Source organism: Pseudophryne corroboree, chromosome 4, assembly GCF_028390025.1.
Source record: "Pseudophryne corroboree isolate aPseCor3 chromosome 4, aPseCor3.hap2, whole genome shotgun sequence".
Classification (NCBI taxonomy): Eukaryota; Metazoa; Chordata; class Amphibia; order Anura; family Myobatrachidae; genus Pseudophryne; species Pseudophryne corroboree.
The window spans coordinates 943,317,948-943,339,780 of NC_086447.1; the positions used below are offsets into that span (position 1 = coordinate 943,317,948).

The 21,833-nt window shown below is 50.8% G+C and overlaps 1 protein-coding gene across 1 annotated transcript in view; it reads right to left on the minus strand.

The window, feature by feature from the left end:
• LOC134910750 (calcium/manganese antiporter SLC30A10-like) overlaps window positions 1-21,833 on the minus strand; it is a 57,319-nt gene that overhangs the window by 31,779 nt on the left and 3,707 nt on the right. Inside the window, exon 2 of the mRNA XM_063919125.1 lies at window positions 21,145-21,228. Within this exon, the coding sequence (XP_063775195.1) occupies window positions 21,145-21,228 (84 nt within the window). The remainder of the gene's footprint in view (window positions 1-21,144; window positions 21,229-21,833) is intronic.

Genomic DNA, 21,833 nt, shown 5'->3' on the forward strand with positions numbered 1-21,833 from the left:
TCTGGAGACTTTTCTCCACATAAATATAGCTAAGGGTAAATTTATAATGCTCTACGCTTAGCAAGACCTCTGCTTCAAGGTCAGCCGGTATTGATCCAGTGGGATAAAACATCACGGCAGTCGCCCACGTAAATAGACAGGGCGGCACAAGAAGCAGGAGGGCAGTGGCAAAAACTGCAAGGACTTTTCGCTGGGCGGAAAATCATGTGATAGCACTGTCAGCAGTGTTTCATTCCGGGAATGGAAACTGGGAAGCAGACTTCCTCAGTAGGCACGACCTCCACCCGGCAGAGTGGGAACTTCATGGGGAAGTTTTCCACATGATTGTAAACCGTTGGGAATTACCAAAGGTGGACATGATGGCGTCCCGTCTGAACAAAAAACGGGACAGGTATTGCGCCAGGTTAAGAGACCCTCAGGCAATAGCTGTGGACGTTCTGGTAACACCGTGGGTGTACCAGTCGGTGTATGTGTTCCATCCTCTGCTTTTCATACCTAAGGTACTGAGAATTATAAGACGTAGAGGAGTAAGAACTATACTCATGGCTCCGGATTGGCCAAGAAGGACTTGGTACCCGGAACTTCAAGAGATGCTCACAGAGGACTTATGGCCTCTGCCGCTAAGAAGGGACTTGTTTCAGCAAGTACCATGTCTGTTCCAAGACTTACCGCAGCTGCGTTTGACGGCATGGCGGTGGAACGCCGGATCCTAAGGGAAAAGGCATTCAGGAAGAGGTCATTCCTACCCTGGTCAAAGCCAGAAAGGAGGTGACCGCACAACATTATCACCACATGTGGCGAAAATATGTTGCGTGGTGTGAGGCCAGGAAGGCCCCACGAAGAAATTTCAACTCGGTCGATTCCTGCATTTCCTGCAAACAGGGGTGTCTATGGGCCTCAAATTGGGGTCCATTAAGGTTCAAATTTCGGCCCTGTCGATTTTTCTTCCAGAAAGAATTGGCTTCAGTTCCTGAAGTCCAGAAGTTTGTCAAGGGAGTATTGCATATACAACCCCCTTTTGTGCCTCCAGTGGCACTGTGGGATCTCAACGTAGTTCTGGGATTCCTCAAAACACATTGGTTTAAAACCAGTCAAATCTGTGGATTTGAAGCATCTCACATGAAAAGTGAACATGCTCTTGGACCTGGCCTGGACCAGGCGAGTGTAAAATTGGTGGTTTTTTTCTCAAAAAAGCCCATATCTGTTTGTCCATTCGGACAGGGCAGAGCTGCGGACTCGTCCCCAGTTCTCTCCCTAAGGTGGTGTCAGTGTTTCACCTGAACCAGCTTATTGTGGTGTCTTGCGCCTACTAGGGACTTGGAGGACTCCAAGTTGCTAGATGTGGTCAGGGCCCTGAAAATATAGGTTCCAGGACGGCTGGAGTCAGGAAAACTGACTTGCTGTTATCCTGTATGCACCCAACAAACTGGGTGCTCTTGCTTCTAAGCAGACTTTTGCTAGTTGGATGTGTAATACAATTCAGCTTGCACATTCTGTGGCAGGCCTGCCACAGCCAAAATATGTAAATGCCCATTCCACAAGGAAGGTGGGCTCATCTTGGGCGGCTGCCCGAGGGGTCTCGGCTTTACAACTTTGCCGAGCGGCTATTTAGTCAGGGGCAAACACGTTTGTAAAATCCTACAAATTTGATAACCTGGCTAAGGAGGACCTGGAGTTCTCTCATTCGGTGCTGCAGAGTCATCCGCACTCTCCCGCCCGTTTGGGAGCTTTGGTATAATCCCCATGGTCCTTTCAGGAACCCCAGCATCCACTAGGACGATAGAGAAAATAAGAATTTACTTACCGATAATTCTATTTCTCGGAGTCCGTAGTGGATGCTGGGCGCCCATCCCAAGTGCGGATTATCTGCAATACTTGTACATAGTTACAAAAATCGGGTTATTATTGTTGTGAGCCATCTTTCAGAGGCTCCGCTGTTATCATACTGTTAACTGGGTTCAGATCACAGGTTGTACAGTGTGATTGGTGTGGCTGGTATGAGTCTTACCCGGGATTCATAAATCCTTCCTTATTGTGTACGCTCGTCCGGGCACAGTATCCTAACTGAGGCTTGGAGGAGGGTCATAGGGGGAGGAGCCAGTGCACACCACCTGATCCTAAAGCTTTACTTTTTGTGCCCTGTCTCCTGCGGAGCCGCTATCCCCCATGGTCCTTTCAGGAACCCCAGCATCCACTACGGACTCCGAGAAATAGAATTATCGGTAAGTAAATTCTTATTATTACCCCTATCCTGTGTGTCACATATTACCCCTATCCTGTGTGTCACACATCACATCTATCCTGTGTGTCACATATTACCCCTATCCTGTGTGTCACATATTACCCCTATCCTGTGTGTCACATATCACCCCTATCCCGTGTATCACATATCACCCCTATCCCGTGTGTCACATATCACCCCTATCCTGTGTGTCACATATCACCCCTATCCTGTGTGTCACATGTCACCTCTCTCCTGTGTGTCACATCAGGGCCGAAACTAGGGGGGGGGCTAGGGGGGCAGGCGACCTGGGCGCCGGATTGGAGGGGGCGCCGAGACCCCCTAACACCCGCCGCGGCACTTTTATAACGTTGAAACCCCCTTCTCCCGAGTGCCCAGCTCGGGGGGCGGGGTTTCGCGGAATGACGCGATTGTGTGTCACATATCACCCCTATCCCGTGTGTCACATATTACCCCTATCCTGTGTTTCACATGTTACCTGTATCCTGTGTGTCACATATCACCCCTATCATGTGTGTCACATATTACCCCTATCCTGTGTGTCACATATTACCCCTATCCTGTGTCACATATTACCCCTATCCTGTGTGTCACATATTACCCCTATCCTGTGTGTCACATATTACCCCTATCCTGTGTCACATATTACCCCTATCCTGTGTGTCACATGTTACCCCTATCCTGTGTGTCACATATTACCCCTATCCTGTGTTTCACATGTTACCTGTATCCTGTGTGTCACATATCACCCCTATCATGTGTGTCACATATAACCCCTATCCTGTGTGTCACATATTACCCCTATCCTGTGTCACATGTTACCCCTATCCTGTGTGTCACATATTACCCCTATCCTGTGTGTCACATATTACCCCTTACCTCTATCCTGTGTGTCACATATTACCCCTATCCTGTGTGTCACATATTACCCCTATCCTGTGTGTCACATATTACCCCTTACCTCTATCCTGTGTGTCACATATTACCTCTATCCTGTGTGTCACATATTACCCCTATCCTGTGTGTCACATATTACCCCTTACCTCTATCCTGTGTGTCACATATCACCTCTATCCTGTGTGTCACATATTACCCTTTACCTCTATCCTGTGTGTCACATATCACCTCTATCCTGTGTGTCACATATTACCCCTTACCTCTATCCTGTGTGTCACATATTACCCCTATCCTGTGTGTCACATATTACCCCTTACCTCTATCCTGTGTGTCACATATTACCCCTATCCTGTGTGTCACATATAACCCCTATCCTGTGTGTCACATATTACCCCTATCCTGTGTGTCACATATAACCCCTATCCTGTGTGTCACATATTACCCCTATCCTGTGTGTCACATATTACCCCTATCCTGTGTGTCACATATTACCCCAATCATGTGTGTCACATATTACCCCTATCCTGTGTGTCACACATCACCTCTATCCCGTGTGTCACATATTACCCCTGTCCCGTGTGTCACATATTACCCCTATCCTGTGTGTCACATATTACCTCTATCCTGTGTGTCACATATTACCCCTATCCTGTGTGTCACATATTACCTCTATCCTGTGTGTCACATATTACCCCTATCCTGTGTGTCACATATTACCCATATCCTGTGTGTCACATATTACCCCTGTCCCGTGTGTCACATATTACCCCTGTCCCGTGTGTCACATATTACCCCTATCCTGTGTGTCACATATTACCCCTATCCTGTGTGTCACATATTACCCCTATCCTGTGTGTCACATATTACCCCTATCCCGTGTGTCACATATTACCCCTGTCCCGTGTGTCACATATTACCCCTATCCTGTGTGTCACATATTACTCCTATCCTGTGTGTCACATATTACCCCTATCCTGTGTGTCACATATTACCCCTATCCTGTGTGTCACACATTACCCCTATCCTGTGTGTCACATATTACCCCTATCCTGTGTGTCACACATTACCCCTATCCTGTGTGTCACATATTACCCATATCCTGTGTGTCACATATTACCCCTATCCCGTGTGTCACATATTACCCCTGTCCCGTGTGTCACATATTACCCCTATCCCGTGTGTCACATATTACCTCTATCCTGTGTGTCACATATTACCCCTATCCTGTGTGTCACATGTTACCCCTATCCTGTGTGTCACATATCACCCCTATCCCGTGTGTCACATATTACCCCTATCCCGTGTGTCACATATCACCCCTATCCCGTGTGTCACATATTACCCCTATCCCGTGTGTCACATATTACCTCTATCCCGTGTGTCACATATTACCCCTATCCAGTGTGTCACATATTACCCCTGTCCCGTGTGTCACATATTACCCCTATCCTGTGTGTCACATATTACCTCTATCCTGTGTGTCACATATTACCCCTATCCTGTGTGTCACATATTACCCCTATCCTGTGTGTCACATATTACCCCTATCCTGTGTGTCACATATTACCCCTATCCTGTGTGTCACATATTACCCCTATCCTGTGTGTCACATATTACCCCTATCCTGTGTGTCACATATCACCCCTATCCCGTGTGTCACATATTACCCCTATCCCGTGTGTCACATATTACCCCTATCCCGTGTGTCACATATCACCCCTATCCCGTGTGTCACATATTACCCCTATCCCGTGTGTCACATATTACCCCTATCCCGTGTGTCACATATTACCCCTATCCTGTGTGTCACATATTACCCCTATCCTGTGTGTAGCCACTTGTTCCATGCAGTGTTGTAAAGAGCTATTGCTATGTACTGTGGTATTTATGGGGCTGAAGCAGTGAGTACTGCGCCCGTTTCCACGGATACTCTGCTGCTCAAGACGCACCAAACAGCCCTCTGGCCGCGTCACAGGACACTTGGCTGTGCCGAGCGGCATCATGCTCAAAATTTGCGTATTATTCATATAAAACAACTGGCAGCGCCCATCCTATACATCAGTACTGCCCTCTCCACTGGCAGCGCCCATCCTGTACATCAGTACTGCCCTCTCCACTGGCAGCGCCCATCCTGTACATCAGTACTACCCTCTCCACTGGCAGCGCCCATCCTATACATCAGTACTGCCCTCTCCACTGGCAGCGCCCATCCTGTACATCAGTACTGCCCTCTCCACTGGCAGCGCCCATCCTATACATCAGTACTGCCCTCTCCACTGGCAGCTCCCATCCTGTACATCAGTACTGCCCTCTCCACTGGCAGCACCCATCCTATACATCAGTACTGCCCTCTCCACTGGCAGCTCCCATCCTGTACATCAGTACTACACTCTCCACTGGCAGCACCCATCCTGTACATCAGTACTACCCTCTCCACTGGCAGCGCCCATCCTATACATCAGTACTACCCTGTCCACTGGCAGCGCCCATCCTATACATCAGTACTACCCTCTCCACTGGCAGCTCTCATCCTATACATCAGTACTGTCCTCTCCACTGGCAGCGCCCATCCTATACATCAGTACTGCCCTCTCCACTGGCAGCACCCATCCTGTACATCAGTACTGCCCTCTCCACTGGCAGCGCCCATCCTATACATCAGTACTGCCCTCTCCACTGGCAGCGCCCATCCTATACATCAGTACTGCCCTCTCCACTGGCAGCGCCCATCCTATACATCAGTACTGCCCTCTCCACTGGCAGCGCCCATCCTGTACATCAGTACTGCCCTCTCCACTGGCAGCGCCCATCCTGTACATCAGTACTGCCCTCTCCACTGGCAGCGCCCATCCTGTACATCAGTACTGCCCTCTCCACTGGCAGCGCCCATCCTGTACATCAGTACTACCCTCTCCACTGGCAGCACCCATCCTATACATCAGTACTGCCCTCTCCACTGGCAGCGCCCATCCTATACATCAGTACTGCCCTCTCCACTGGCAGCTCCCATCCTATACATCAGTACTGCCCTCTCCACTGGCAGCACCCATCCTGTACATCAGTACTGCCCTCTCCACTGGCAGCGCCCATCCTATACATCAGTACTGCCCTCTCCACTGGCAGCTCCCATCCTGTACATCAGTACTGCCCTCTCCACTGGCAGCGCCCATCCTGTACATCAGTACTACCCTCTCCACTGGCAGCGCCCATCCTATACATCAGTACTGCCCTCTCCACTGGCAGCTCCCATCCTATACATCAGTACTGCCCTCTCCACTGGCAGCTCCCATCCTGTACATCAGTACTGCCCTCTCCACTGGCAGCGCCCATCCTATACATCAGTACTGCCCTCTCCACTGGCAGCGCCCATCCTATACATCAGTACTGCCCTCTCCACTGGCAGCTCCCATCCCATACATCAGTACTACCCTCTCCACTGGCAGCTCCCATCCCGTACATCAGTACTGCCCTCTCCACTGGCAGCTCCCATCCCGTACATCAGTACTACCCTCTCCACTGGCAGCTCCCATCCCGTACATCAGTACTACCCTCTCCACTGGCAGCTCCCATCCCGTACATCAGTACTACCCTCTCTACTGGCAGCGCCCATCCCGTACATCAGTACTGCCCTCTCCACTGGCAGCGCCCATCCTATACATCAGTACTGCCCTCTCCACTGGCAGCGCCCATCCTGTACATCAGTACTACCCTCTCCACTGGCAGCGCCCATCCTGTACATCAGTACTGCCCTCTCCACTGGCAGCACCCATCCTATACATCAGTACTACCCACTCCACTGGCAGCGCCCATCCTATACATCAGTACTGCCCTCTCCACTGGCAGCGCCCATCCTATACATCAGTACTGCCCTCTCCACTGGCAGCGCCCATCCTATACATCAGTACTGCCCTCTCCACTGGCAGCTCTCATCCTATACATCAGTACTGCCCTCTCCACTGGCAGCTCTCATCCTATACATCAGTACTGCCCTCTCCACTGGCAGCTCCCATCCTATACATCAGTACTGCCCTCTCCACTGGCAGCGCCCATCCTATACATCAGTACTGCCCTCTCCACTGGCAGCGCCCATCCTATACATCAGTACTGCCCTCTCCACTGGCAGCGCCCATCCTATACATCAGTACTGCCCTCTCCACTGGCAGCGCCCATCCTATACATCAGTACTGCCCTCTCCACTGGCAGCGCCCATCCTATACATCAGTACTGCCCTCTCCACTGGCAGCTCCCATCCCGTACATCAGTACTACCCTCTCCACTGGCAGCTCCCATCCCGTACATCAGTACTACCCTCTCCACTGGCAGCTCCCATCCCGTACATCAGTACTACCCTCTCTACTGGCAGCGCCCATCCCGTACATCAGTACTGCCCTCTCCACTGGCAGCGCCCATCCTATACATCAGTACTGCCCTCTCCACTGACAGCGCCCATCCTATACATCAGTACTGCCCTCTCCACTGGCAGCGCCCATCCAATACATCAGTACTACCCTCTCCACTGGCAGCTCCCATCCTATACATCAGTACTGCCCTCTCCACTGGCAGCGCCCATCCTATACATCAGTACTGCCCCCTCCACTGGCAGCGCCCATCCTATACATCAGTACTGCCCTCTCCACTGGCAGCGCCCATCCTATACATCAGTACTGCACTCTCCACTGGCAGCTCCCATCCTGTACATCAGTACTACCCTCTCCACTGGCAGCTCCCATCCTATACATCAGTACTGCCCTCTCCACTGGCATCACCCATCCTGTACATCAGTACTACCCTCTCCACTGGCAGCTCCCATCCTGTACATCAGTACTACCCTCTCCACTGGCAGCTCCCATCCTATACATCAGTACTACCCTCTCCACTGGCAGCTCCCATCCTATACATCAGTACTGCCCTCTCCACTGGCAGCGCCCATCCTGTACATCAGTACTGTCCTCTCCACTGGCAGCTCCCATCCTATACATCAGTACTGCCCTCTCCACTGGCAGCTCTCATCCTATACATCAGTACTGCCCTCTCCACTGGCAGCGCCCATCCTATACATCAGTACTGCCCTCTCCACTGGCAGCGCCCATCCTGTACATCAGTACTGTCCTCTCCACTGGCAGCGCCCATCCTGTACATCAGTACTGTCCTCTCCACTGGCAGCACTCATCCTGTACATCAGTACTGCCCTCTCCACTGGCAGCACTCATCCTATACATCAGTACTGCCCTCTCCACTGGCAGCACCCATCCTATACATCAGTACTGCCCTCTCCACTGGCAGCGCCCATCCTGAACATCAGTACTGTCCTCTCCACTGGCAGCACTCATCCTATACATCAGTACTACCCTCTCCACTGGCAGCTCTCATCCTATACATCAGTACTGCCCTCTCCACTGGCAGCACCCATCCTATACATCAGTACTGCCCTCTCCACTGGCAGCGCCCATCCTGTACATCAGTACTGTCCTCTCCACTGGCAGCACTCATCCTGTACATCAGTACTGCCCTCTCCACTGGCAGCACCCATCCTATACATCAGTACTGCCCTCTCCGCTGGCATCACCCATCCTGTACATCAGTACTACCCTCTCCACTGGCAGCTCCCATCCTGTACATCAGTACTGCCCTCTCCACTGGCAGCTCCCATCCTGTACATCAGTACTGCCCTCTCCACTGGCAGCACCCATCCTATACATCAGTACTGCCCTCTCCACTGGCAGCGCCCATCCTATACATCAGTACTACCCTCTCCACTGGCAGCACCCATCCTATACATCAGTACTGCCCTCTCCACTGGCATCACCCATCCTGTACATCAGTACTACTCTCTCCACTGGCAGCTCCCATCCTGTACATCAGTACTGCCCTCTCCACTGGCAGCTCCCATCCTATACATCAGTACTGCCCTCTCCACTGGCAGCGCCCATCCTATACATCAGTACTGCCCTCTCCACTGGCAGCGCCCATCCTGTACATCAGTACTGCCCTCTCTACTGGCAGCGCCCATCCTGTACATCAGTACTGCCCTCTCCACTGGCAGCGCCCATCCTGTACATCAGTACTGCCCTCTCCACTGGCATCACCCATCCTATACATCAGTACTACCCTCTCCACTGGCAGCACCCATCCTATACATCAGTACTGCCCTCTCCACTGGCAGCGCCCATCCTGTACATCAGTACTGCCCTCTCCACTGGCAGCACCCATCATATACATCAGTACTGCCCTCTCCACTGGCAGCGCCCATCCTATACATCAGTACTACCCTCTCCACTGGCAGCGCCCATCCTATACATCAGTACTGCCCTCTCCACTGGCAGCTCCCTTCCTATACATCAGTACTACCCTCTCCACTGGCAGCTCCCTTCCTATACATCAGTACTACCCTCTCCACTGGCAGCTCCCATCCTATACATCAGTACTACCCTCTCCACTGGCAGCTCCCATCCTATACATCAGTACTACCCTCTCCACTGGCAGCGCCCATCCTATACATCAGTACTACCCTCTCCACTGGCAGCGCCCATCCTGTACATCAGTACTGTTCTCTCCACTGGCAGCGCCCATCCTATACATCAGTACTACCCTCTCCACTGGCAGCGCCCATCCTGTACATCAGTACTGCCCTCTCCACTGGCAGCTCCCATCCTATACATCAGTACTGCCCTCTCCACTGGCAGCGCCCATCCTATACATCAGTACTGCCCTCTCCACTGGCAGCGCCCATCCTGTACATCAGTACTGTTCTCTCCACTGGCAGCGCCCATCCTATACATCAGTACTGCCCTCTCCACTGGCAGCTCCCATCCTGTACATCAGTACTACCCTCTCCACTGGCAGATCCCATCCTATACATCAGTACTGTCCTCTCCACTGGCAGCTCTCATCCTATACATCAGTACTACCCTCTCCACTGGCAGCTCCCATCCTGTACATCAGTACTACCCTCTCCACTGGCAGCGCCCATCCTATACATCAGTACTACCCTCTCCACTGGCAGCTCCCATCCTATACATCAGTACTACCCTCTCCACTGGCAGCGCCCATCCTATACATCAGTACTACCCTCTCCACTGGCAGCGCCCATCCTATACATCAGTACTACCCTCTCCACTGGCAGCGCCCATCCTATACATCAGTACTGCACTCTCCACTGGCAGCACCCATCCTATACATCAGTACTGCCCTCTCTACTTGCAGCGCCCATCCTGTACATCAGTACTGCCCTCTCCACTGGCAGCGCCCATCCTGTACATCAGTACTACCCTCTCCACTGGCAGCTCCCATCCTGTACATCAGTACTGCCCTCTCCACTGGCAGCACCCATCCTATACATCAGTACTGCCCTCTCCACTGGCAGCGCCCATCCTATACATCAGTACTGCCCTCTCCACTGGCAGCGCCCATCCTATACATCAGTACTGCCCTCTCCACTGGCAGCTCCCATCCTATACATCAGTACTGCCCTCTCCACTGGCAGCTCCCATCCTGTACATCAGTACTGCCCTCTCCACTGGCAGCACCCATCCTATACATCAGTACTGCACTCTCCACTGGCAGCGCCCATCCTATACATCAGTACTGCCCTCTCCACTGGCAGCGCCCATCCTATACATCAGTACTGCCCTCTCCACTGGCAGCGCCCATCCTATACATCAGTACTGTCCTCTCCACTGGCAGCACCCATCCTATACATCAGTACTGCCCTCTCCACTGGCAGCTCCCATCCTATACATCAGTACTGCCCTCTCCACTGGCAGCTCCCATCCTGTACATCAGTACTGCCCTCTCCACTGGCAGCTCCCATCCTATACATCAGTACTGTCCTCTCCACTGGCAGCGCCCATCCTATACATCAGTACTGTCCTCTCCACTGGCAGCGCCCATCCTATACATCAGTACTGTCCTCTCCACTGGCAGCGCCCATCCTATACATCAGTACTGTCCTCTCCACTGGCAGCGCCCATCCTATACATCAGTACTGTCCTCTCCACTGGCAGCGCCCATCCTATACATCAGTACTGTCCTCTCCACTGGCAGCGCCCATCCTATACATCAGTACTGTCCTCTCCACTGGCAGCGCCCATCCTATACATCAGTACTGCCCTCTCCACTGGCAGCGCCCATCCTATACATCAGTACTACCCTCTCCACTGGCAGCGCCCATCCTGTACATCAGTACTACCCTCTCCACTGGCAGCGCCCATCCTATACATCAGTACTGTCCTCTCCACTGGCAGCGCCCATCCTATACATCAGTACTGCCCTCTCCACTGGCAGCGCCCATCCTGTACATCAGTACTGCCCTCTCCACTGGCAGCGCCCATCCTATACATCAGTACTGCCCTCTCCACTGGCAGCGCCCATCCTATACATCAGTACTGCCCTCTCCACTGGCAGCGCCCATCCTGTACATCAGTACTGCCCTCTCCACTGGCAGCTCCCATCCTATACATCAGTACTACCCTCTCCACTGGCAGCGCCCATCCTGTACATCAGTACTACCCTCTCCACTGGCAGCTCCCATCCTATACATCAGTACTGTCCTCTCCACTGGCAGCGCCCATCCTGTACATCAGTACTACCCTCTCCACTGGCAGCGCCCATCCTGTACATCAGTACGTTTTTTGGTTAAGATTCCATTTTGATGATTGTGAGGTGTGTAATGTGAAGTCTAGATATTTTTTTGTGGTTTAGCCTATAAAATTATTTTCTTGCTGTGGTGTAAAAAAACACACACGCATCCAAACACACACACACATGAGCACACAGGTAAGCACACTCACACATACACACACCTACCCGGGTTAGTAGCTTTCCTGTACTGCTAGACCCGAGTCATTAGGCTGAGCCGGTACATTATATTATTGTTAGTAATGTAGAATTCTTTCCAGTTACTGTTCTGGACACATAATCAGAGACGAGAGCTTGGCTAATTACTAGCACTCGCACCTGCTTCCACTCGGGGACATATCAGGTGTAATTCCCCTGTAAACCAGCTGGATCACATTCTATCCACGTCAGCTGCACGCAATGCAGGAAGGAGACACCTAGAGCCTAATTCAGACCTGGTCGTAGCAGCAAATTTGTTAGCAGTTGGACAAAACCATGGGGGTCATTCCGACCCGTTCGCACGTAGCGGTTCTTCCCTGCGATGCGAACAGGTCGGAAATGCGCATGGGCGACGGACGCATTGCGCACACACGTCGTCGCCGGGCAACGATGCCGCCAGCGAGAAATGTGATTGCAGCGGCGATCGCAAGAAGACGGACAGGCGGGAGGCATTCCGGGGCGGATACTCACCATTTTCCAGGCGTGGCGAGTCCAACGCAGGCGTGTCGAGGCGTTTGTAGAGCGGATGTCTGACGTCAGGACCGGGACCTTCATCGCTGGATCCGTCGCACTGGGAGAGTAACTGCAGCCCAGGTTTTGTTTTACTTGAAACTTATTTAGCATAGCAGGGCTGAACAAGCGATCGCAGCCTGCTATGCAGATATACACTCCCCCATAGGCGGCGTCAGGGTGATCGCACGAGCAGCAAAAAGTTGCTACGTGCGATCAACTCGGAATGACCCCCCATGTGCAGTGCAGGTGGGGCAGATGTAACATGTTGAGAAAGGTTATTATACGACCGAGACGCGTTGCTTGGAGGAGGAGGAGTGACGGAGCATTCTGGTGTCTTGCTGAAAAACGCAGAGTGCGGTGGTGCCCGGCTATTCAGCCTAGGACTCCACAGCTATCTTTTAAAAGCTAGCCCACCGCACCTTCAAATAACGGTGAGAGACTGTTCCCATATTTATGGAATCGAGCACCGGTCACTTTTACTAAGGCACCCGGCTTATATCTACCTCACAAAAAATTGTTTCATTTTGCACATTGTATTTTAAAAATTTTAAAAGTTTTTCTCTATAATAAATTTCTCTGACGTCCTAGTGGATGCTGGGAACTCCGTAAGGACCATGGGGAATAGCGGCTCCGCAGGAGACAGGGCACATCTAAAGAAAGCTTTAGGATCACCTGGTGTGCACTGGCTCCTCCCCCTATGACCCTCCTCCAAGCCTCAGTTAGATTTCTGTGCCCGACGAGAAGGGTGCACACTAGGGGCTCTCCTGAGCTCTTTGTGAAAGTTTTAGTTTAGGTTTATTATTTTCAGTGAGACCTGCTGGCAACAGGCTCACTGCATCGAGGGACTAAGGGGAGAAGAAGCGAACTCACCTGCGTGCAGAGTGGATTGGGCTTCTTAGGCTACTGGACATTAGCTCCAGAGGGACGATCACAGGTTCAGCCTGGATGGGTCACCGGAGCCGCGCCGCCGGCCCCCTTACAGAGCCAGAAGAGCGAAGAGGTCCGGAAAAATCGGCGGCAGAAGACTTTCCTGTCTTCAGATAAAGGTAGGCGCACAGCACCGCAGCTGTGCGCCATTGCTCTCAGCACACTTCACACTCCGGTCACTGAGGGTGCAGGGCGCTGGGGGGGCAGCGCCCTGAGACGCAATAAATCGTTAGAAAACCTTTTATGGCTAAAATAAATGCATCACATATAACTCCTGGGCTATATGGATGCATTTAACCCCTGCCAAAACATACAAGAAAACGGATGATAAGGACGCCGAGAAAGGGGCGGAGCCTATCTCCTCAGCACACTGGCGCCATTTTCCCTCACAGCTCAGTTGGAGGGAAGCTCCCTGGCTCTCCCCTGCAGTCACTACACTACAGAAAGGGGTTAAAAAAGAGAGGGGGGCACAAATTAGGCGCAGTATAAACAATACAGCAGCTATAAAGGGAAAAACACTTATTTAAGGTTATCCCTGTATATATATAGCGCTCTGGTGTGTGCTGGCAAACTCTCCCTCTGTCTCCCCAAAGGGCTAGTGGGGTCCTGTCCTCTATCAGAGCATTCCCTGTGTGTGTGCTGTGTGTCGGTACGTTTGTGTCGACATGTATGAGGAGAAAAATGATGAGGAGACGGAGTAGAGTGTCTGTAATAGTGTTGTCACCCCCTAGGGGGTCGACACCTGAGTGGATGTACTGTGGAAATTGCGTGACAGTGTCAGCTTTGTATAAAAGACAGTGGTTGACATGAGACAGCCGGCTACTCAGCTTGTGCATGTCCAGACGTCTCATATAGGGGCTCTAAAGCGCCCGTTACCTCAGATACAGACGCCGACACGGATACTGACTCCTGTGTCGACGGTGAAGAGACAACCGTGATTTCCAAATAGGGCCACACATTGCATGATTGAGGCAATGAAAAAAGTTTACACTTTTCTGATAATATGAATACCACCAAAAAAAAGGGGTATTATGTTGGTGAGGAAAAACTTCCTGTAGTTTTCCTGAATCTGAGAAATAAAATGCGTGGGTTTCCCCCCGATAACAATTGATAATTTCTAAAAAGTTATTGGCAGTATACCTTTTCCCGCCAGAGGTTAGGGTGCGTTGGGAAACACCCCCTAGGGGGGATAAGGCGCTCACACGCTTGTAAGAACAAGGGCTCTACCCTCTCTTGAGATGGCCGCCCTTAGGGATCCTGCTGATAGAAAGCAGGAGGGTATCCTAAAATGTATTTACACACATACTGGTGTTATACTGCGACCAGCAATCGCCTCAGCCTGGATGTGCAGTGCTGGGTTGGCGTGGTCGGATTCCCTGACTGGAAATATGATATCCTAGATAAGGACAGTATATTATTGCCTATAGAGCAATTAAAAGATGCATTTCTATATATGCATGATGCACAGCGGAATATTTGCCGACTGGCATCAAGTATAAGTGCGTTGTTCAATTATACCAGTAAAGTGGTCAGGTGATGCGGATTCCAAACGGCATTTGGAAGTATTGCCTTAAAAGAGGGGATGTAACCCAGGTCGCCTCTCAAAATAAGACGCCGTATTATCAGGCGCAGGCCTGGTTGGCAAGCGGACAAAAGGGTTCCTCTTTTCTGCTCGTGACAGAGGGAGAGGAAAATGGCTGCAGAGATCAGCCAGTTCCAAGGAACAGAAACTCTTTTCCGCCTCTGCCAAGCCCTCAGTATGACGCTAGGGCTTTACAAGTTCAGGCACGGTGGGGTCCCGTTCTCAATGAATTTCAGTGCGCAGTGGGCTCACTCGCAAGTAGACCCCTGGATCCTTCAGGTAATATTTCAGGGGTACAAATTGGAATTCAAGACGTATCCCCCTCGCCGTTTCCAAAGGTCTGTTTTACCGACGTCTCCCGCTGACAGGGAGGCAGTTTTGGAAACCATTCACAAGCTGTATTCCCAGCAGGTGATAATCAAGGTACCCCTCCTGCAACAGGGACCGGGGTATTATTCCACACTATTGTGGTACCGATGCCAGACGGCTCGGTGAGACCGATTTTAAAAATCTAAAATCTAAAATCTTTGAACACTTGCATACAGAGGTTCAAATTCAAAATTGAGTCACTCAGAGCAGTGATTGCAAACCTGGAAGAAGGGGACTACATGATGTCTCGGGACATCAAGGATGCTTACCTTCATGTCAAAATTTACCCTTCTCACCAAGGGTATTTCAGGTTATGGTACAGAACTGTCACTATCAGTTCGGACGCTGCCGTAGGGATGGTCCACGGCACCCCGGGTCTTTACTGAAGTAATGACCGTAATGATGATATTCCTTCGAAGGAAGGGAATTTTAGTTATCCCTTACTTGGACGATTCCCTGATAAGGGTAAGATCCAGGGAACAGTTGGAGATCGGTGTAGCACTATATCAGGTAGTGTTGCGGTAGCACGATTGGATTCTCAATATTCCAAAATCGCAGCTGGTTCCGACGACTTGTCTTCTGTTCCTAGGGATGATCCTGGACACAGTCCAGAAAGAAGGTGTTTCTCCCGGAGGAGAAAGCCATGGAGTTATCCGAGCTAGTCAGGAACCTCCTAAAACCGAACCAAGTCTCAGTGCATCAATGCACAAGGGTTCTGGGTAAAAATGGTGGCTTCCTACGAAGCAATCCCATTCGGCAGATTCCACGCAAGACTTTCCAGTGGAACCTACTGGACAAATGGTCCGGGTCGCATCTTCAGATGCTTCAACGGATAACCCTGTCACCGGGGACAAGGGTATCCCTCCTGTGGTGGTTGCAGAGTGCTCATCTTCTAGAGGGCCGCAGATTCGGCATTCGGGACTGGGTCCTGGTGGCCACGGATGCCAGCCTGCGAGGCTGGGGAGCAGTCACACAGGGAAGGAATTTCCAGGGCTTATGGTCAAGCCTGGAGACATCTCTTCATATAAACATTCTGGAACTAAGGGCCATTTACAATGCCCTAAGTCAAGCGAAACCCCTGCTTCAGGGTCAGGCGGTATTGATCCAATCGGACAACATCACGTCAGTCGCCCACGTAAACAGACAGGGCGGCACGGGAAGCAGGGGGGCAATGGCAGAAGCTGCAAGGATTCTTCGCTGGGCGGAAAATCATGTGATAGCACTGTCAGCAGTGTTCATTCCGGGAGTGGACAACTGGGAAGCAGACTTCCTCAGCAGACACGACCTTCACCCGGGAGAGTGGGGACTTCACCCAGAAGTCTTCCACCTGATTGTAAACCGTTGGGAAAAACCAAAGGTGGACATAATGGCGTCCCGTCTAAACAAAAAACTAGACAGATATTGCGCCAGGTCAGGGGACCCTCAGGCAATAGCGGTGGACGCTCTGGTAACACCGTGGGTGTACCAGTCAGTGTATGTGTTCCCTCCTCTGCCTCTCATACCAAAAGTACTGAGAATCATAAGAAGGAGAGGAGTAAGAACTATACTCGTGGTTCCGGATTGGCCAAGAAGGACTTGGTATCCGGAACTTCAAGAGATGCTCACGGACGAACCGTGGCCTCTACCTCTAAGAAAGGACCTGCTCCAGCAGGGGCCTTGTCTGTTCCAAGACACGGCTGCGTTTGACGGCTTGGCGGTTGAACGCCGGATCCTGAAGGAAAAAGGCATTCCAGATGAAGTCATCCCTACCCTGGTCAAGGCCAGGAAGGACGTAACCGCAAAACATTATCACCGCATTGGGCGAAAATATGTTGCGTGGTGGGAGGCCAAGAAGGCCCCTACAGAGGAATTTCAACTGGGTCGTTTCCTCCATTTCCTGCAAACAGGACTGTCTATGGGCCTAAAATTAGGGTCCATTAAGGTTCAAATTTCGGCCCTGTCGATTTTCTTCCAAAAGGAACTGGCTTCAGTGCCTGAAGTTCAGACATTTGTAAAAGGGGTACTGCATATACAGCCTCCTTTTGTGCCTCCAGTGGCACCTTGGGATCTCAATGTTGTGTTGAGTTTCCTAAAGTCACATTGGTTTGAACCACTCACCACTGTGGACTTAAAATATCTCACATGGAAGGTGACGATGCTGTTAGCCCTGGCTTCAGCCAGGCGTGTGTCAGAATTGGCGGCTTTATCATATAAAAGCCCTTATTTAATATTTCATTCTGACAGGGCAGAATTGAGGACTTGTCCTCAATTTCTACCTAAGGTGGTTTCTGCATTTCACATGAAGCAACCTATTGTGGTACCTGCGGCTACTAAGGACTTGGAGGATTCCAAGTTGCTTGACGTGGTCAGGGCCCTGAAAATATATGTTTCCAGGACGGCTGGAGTCAGAAAATCTGACTCGCTGTTTATCCTGTATGCACCCAACAAACTGGGTGCTCCTGCTTCTAAGCAGACGATTGCTCGTTGGATTTGTAGTACAATTCAGCTTGCACATTCTGTGGCAGGCCTGCCACAGCCAAAAATCTAAAAATGCCCACTCCACAAGGAAGGTGGGCTCATCTTGGGCAGCTGCCCGAGGGGTCTCGGCTTTACAACTTTGCCGAGCAGTTACTTGGTCAGGAGCAAATACGTTTGTAAAATTCTACAAATTTGATACCCTGGCTGAGGAGGACCTGGAGTTCTCTCATTCGGTGCTGCAGAGTCATCCGCACTCTCCCGCCCGTTTGGGAGCTTTGGTATAATCCCCATGGTCCTTACGGAGTTCCCAGCATCCACTAGGACGTCAGAGAAAATAAGAATTTACTTACCGATAATTCTATTTCTCGTAGTCCGTAGTGGATGCTGGGCGCCCATCCCAAGTGCGGATTGTCTGCAATACTGGTACATAATTATTGTTACCAAAAAATTCGGGTTATTGTTGTAGTGAGCCATCTTTTATAGAGGCTTCTCTATTATCATGCTGTTAACTGGGTTCAGATCACAAGTTGTACGGTGTGATTGGTGTGGCTGGTATGAGTCTTACCCGGGATTCAAAATCCTTCCTTATTGTGTACGCTCGTCCGGGCACAGTATCCTAACTGAGGCTTGGAGGAGGGTCATAGGGGGAGGAGCCAGTGCACACCAGGTGATCCTAAAGCTTTCTTTAGATGTGCCCTGTCTCCTGCGGAGCCGCTATTCCCCATGGTCCTTACGGAGTTCCCAGCATCCACTACGGACTACGAGAAATAGAATTATCGGTAAGTAAATTCTTATTTTTATGTCTGTGTTTTACTAATATGCACAGTAGTTATTTCTTAGCACTATTAAGTGTCTAAACACGTCCATGAGGAATATGCGCCAGGGATCCTGTATTACCACTTGTTCCATATAAATTGTTGGGGATTGGTGTTTACCCCTTATATACTGGATCCAGGCAGCATTGCCCTCATTATTGCGCTTTCAGAAAATACTATTTTTGCCATTTGTTCAGATGTAACATGTGCAGAGAGAGTTAGATTTGGGTGGGGTGTGTTCAAACTGAAATCTAAATTGCAGTGTAAAAATAAAGCAGCCAGTATTTACCCTGCACAGAAACAATATAATACCACTTTCATACCGTCTGAGGCGGGTCACACCCGGGAGCCTGACACAGGAGCTCCCAGTGTGCAATCCGCCTCAATACCCCCTTTCACACCGCGGACTGCAACCTGGCAATATGCCGGGTTGGTGACGTTGGTGGTGACGCGTCGTGGGCGGTGCTGGTAGATCACATGATCTCCAAGCGCCGCCCGTCCACACACTGTGAATGGGAAACAGGTCGCACTGAACACGCGTTCAACCCTGCTCGCTAGCAGGGTTGAAATACCGGGTCGCTCAACCGGGAATATTGCCCCTGGTACCTTTCACGCCGCACAGGAACACGGATTATGCGCGCTCATGTGCCAATAACCCATGTTCAAAGCAGCTGGTGTGAAAGGGGTGTAACCCACCCAAATCTAACTCTCTCTGCACGTTACATCTGCCCCACCTGCACTGCACATGGTTTTGCCAAACTGTTTACAAATTTGCTGCTGCTGCAATCCATTCTGAATTACCCCCTCAGTGTAGATGAATGAATACAATGGTGCACTGTGCACTAATGTGTTATAACCCCACCGTGGTCACCACTGACTACGTCCTGTTATGTTCTGAGACTTGGGGGCCAATGCTGTACGTCACACTGCATGTAAGGTAGCCGCTGTGTCTCTCAGCGGCTACGTTACATCATCCTGTCAGACGCTGCTGTCAGTACACAGTACATTACTTTGTGGTATCTGAATTTCCCACCCATCTTTATTACAACGGTAAAGGGATTTACCGCATATTATAGGCAGTCTTTCCATATTGTATGGAAGAAGCCTGGACCAATACCGGCCATGGAGAGTAATAGAGCATACTGGGGGCATGAGTGTAGAGCAATGAGAACGTGAATCACCAGCGACTGTATGAAAGCCAATCATCAACCAGCGCGTCACATGGAGAGTAATAGAGCATACTGGGGGCATGAGTGTAGAGCAATGAGAACGTGAATCACCAGCGACTGTATGAAAGCCAATCATCAACCAGCGCGTGACATGGAGAGTAATACAGAGCATACTGGGGGCATGAGTGTAGAGCAGGCATGTCCAACCTGCGGCCCTCCAGCTGTTGTGAAACTACATATCCCAGCATGCCCTGACACAGTTTTGCTGTTAGAGAATGCTAAAACTGTGTCAGGGCATGCTGGGATGTGTAGTTTCTCAACAGCTGGAGGGCCGCAGGTTGGACAGGCCTGGTGTAGAGCAATGAGAACGTGAATCACCAGCGACTGTATGAAACCAATCATCAACCAGCGCGTCACATGGAGAGAACCAACACAGATATTCCACAGCCTGATGCCAGCCACCTGGGGAGTTACAGTTCCTGGCGGCATCTGGGAGCTGCTGTCACATTGCCAGGAGATATGGAGCCGAGGGAGAGACAGCGGCAGCTATAGCTGTGTATACTGTGCATGTTATCTGCTGTGTACAAGATATACTGTAACCCTGTCCTGTGTGATATACTGTAACCCTGTCCTGCCCTGTGTGATATACTGTAACCCTGCCCTGCCTGGTGTGATATACTGTAACCCTGTCCTGTATGATATACTGTAACCCTGTCCTGCCCTGTGTGATATACTATAACCCTGTCCTGCCCTGTGTGATATACTATAACCCTGTCCTGCCCTGTGTGATATACTGTAACCCTGTCCTGCCTGGTGTGATATACTGTAACCCTGTCCTGCCTGGTGTGATATACTGTAACCCTGTCCTGCCTGGTGTGATATACTGTAACCCTGTCCTGCCCTGTGTGATATACTGTAACCCTGTCCTGCCCTGTGTGATATACTGTAACCCTGTCCTGCCCTGTGTGATATACTGTAACCCTGTCCTGTGTGATATACTGTAACCCTGTCCTGCCCTGTGTGATATACTGTAACCCTGTCCTGCCTGGTGTGATATACTGTAACCCTGTCCTGCCTGGTGTGATATACTGTAACCCTGTCCTGCCCTGTGTGATATACTGTAACCCTGTCCTGCCCGGTGTGATATACTGTAACCCTGTCCTGCCCGGTGTGATATACTGTAACCCTGTCCTGCCCGGTGTGATATACTGTAACCCTGCCCTGTGTCTCTGGTGCGCTCTGCACGTGGAGGTGTCTGGTCTGGCTCCTATGCTTTGGACCATTACTCCAGGCTTGGACCACAGTGTATCTGAGTGTAACAGAAATGACCGGGATTACCTCTAATGTTCAGGGCAGCTGCTTTCTTATTGCTCTGATCTTTCCCATCCTCCAGATCGGGGTCTTCTTCATCTAAAGAGTCACCTGTAGCCAAAGAAGAAACGCTGTGTTGTGTATAAATTCTACAAACAGAAGACAAATCAGCTTATTACATGCATCACAATCCACGTTGTCATAAATACACAGTATAAATGTATCCTATCATCAAATACTATAACCAGACACGTAGAGACAGTGCATATAATACCAAACACCCAACCAATACACTCCGTGCGACCGGACACCCAACCTATACACTCCGTGCGACCAAATACCAATCTTATACACTCCGTGTGACCGAGCACCCAACCCATACACTCCGTGCGACCAAATACCAATCTTATACACTCCGTGCGACCAGACACCCATCCTATACACTCCGTGCGACCAAATACCAATCTTATACACTCCGTGCGACCAGACACCCAACCTATACACTCCGTGCGACCAAATACCAATCTTATACACTCCGTGCGACCAGACACCCATCCTATACACTCCGTGCGACCAAATACCAATCTTATACACTCCGTGCGACCAGACACCCAACCTATACACTCCGTGCGACCAAATACCAATCTTATACACTCCGTGCGACCAGACACCCAACCTATACACTCCGTGCGACCAAATACCACTCTTATACACTC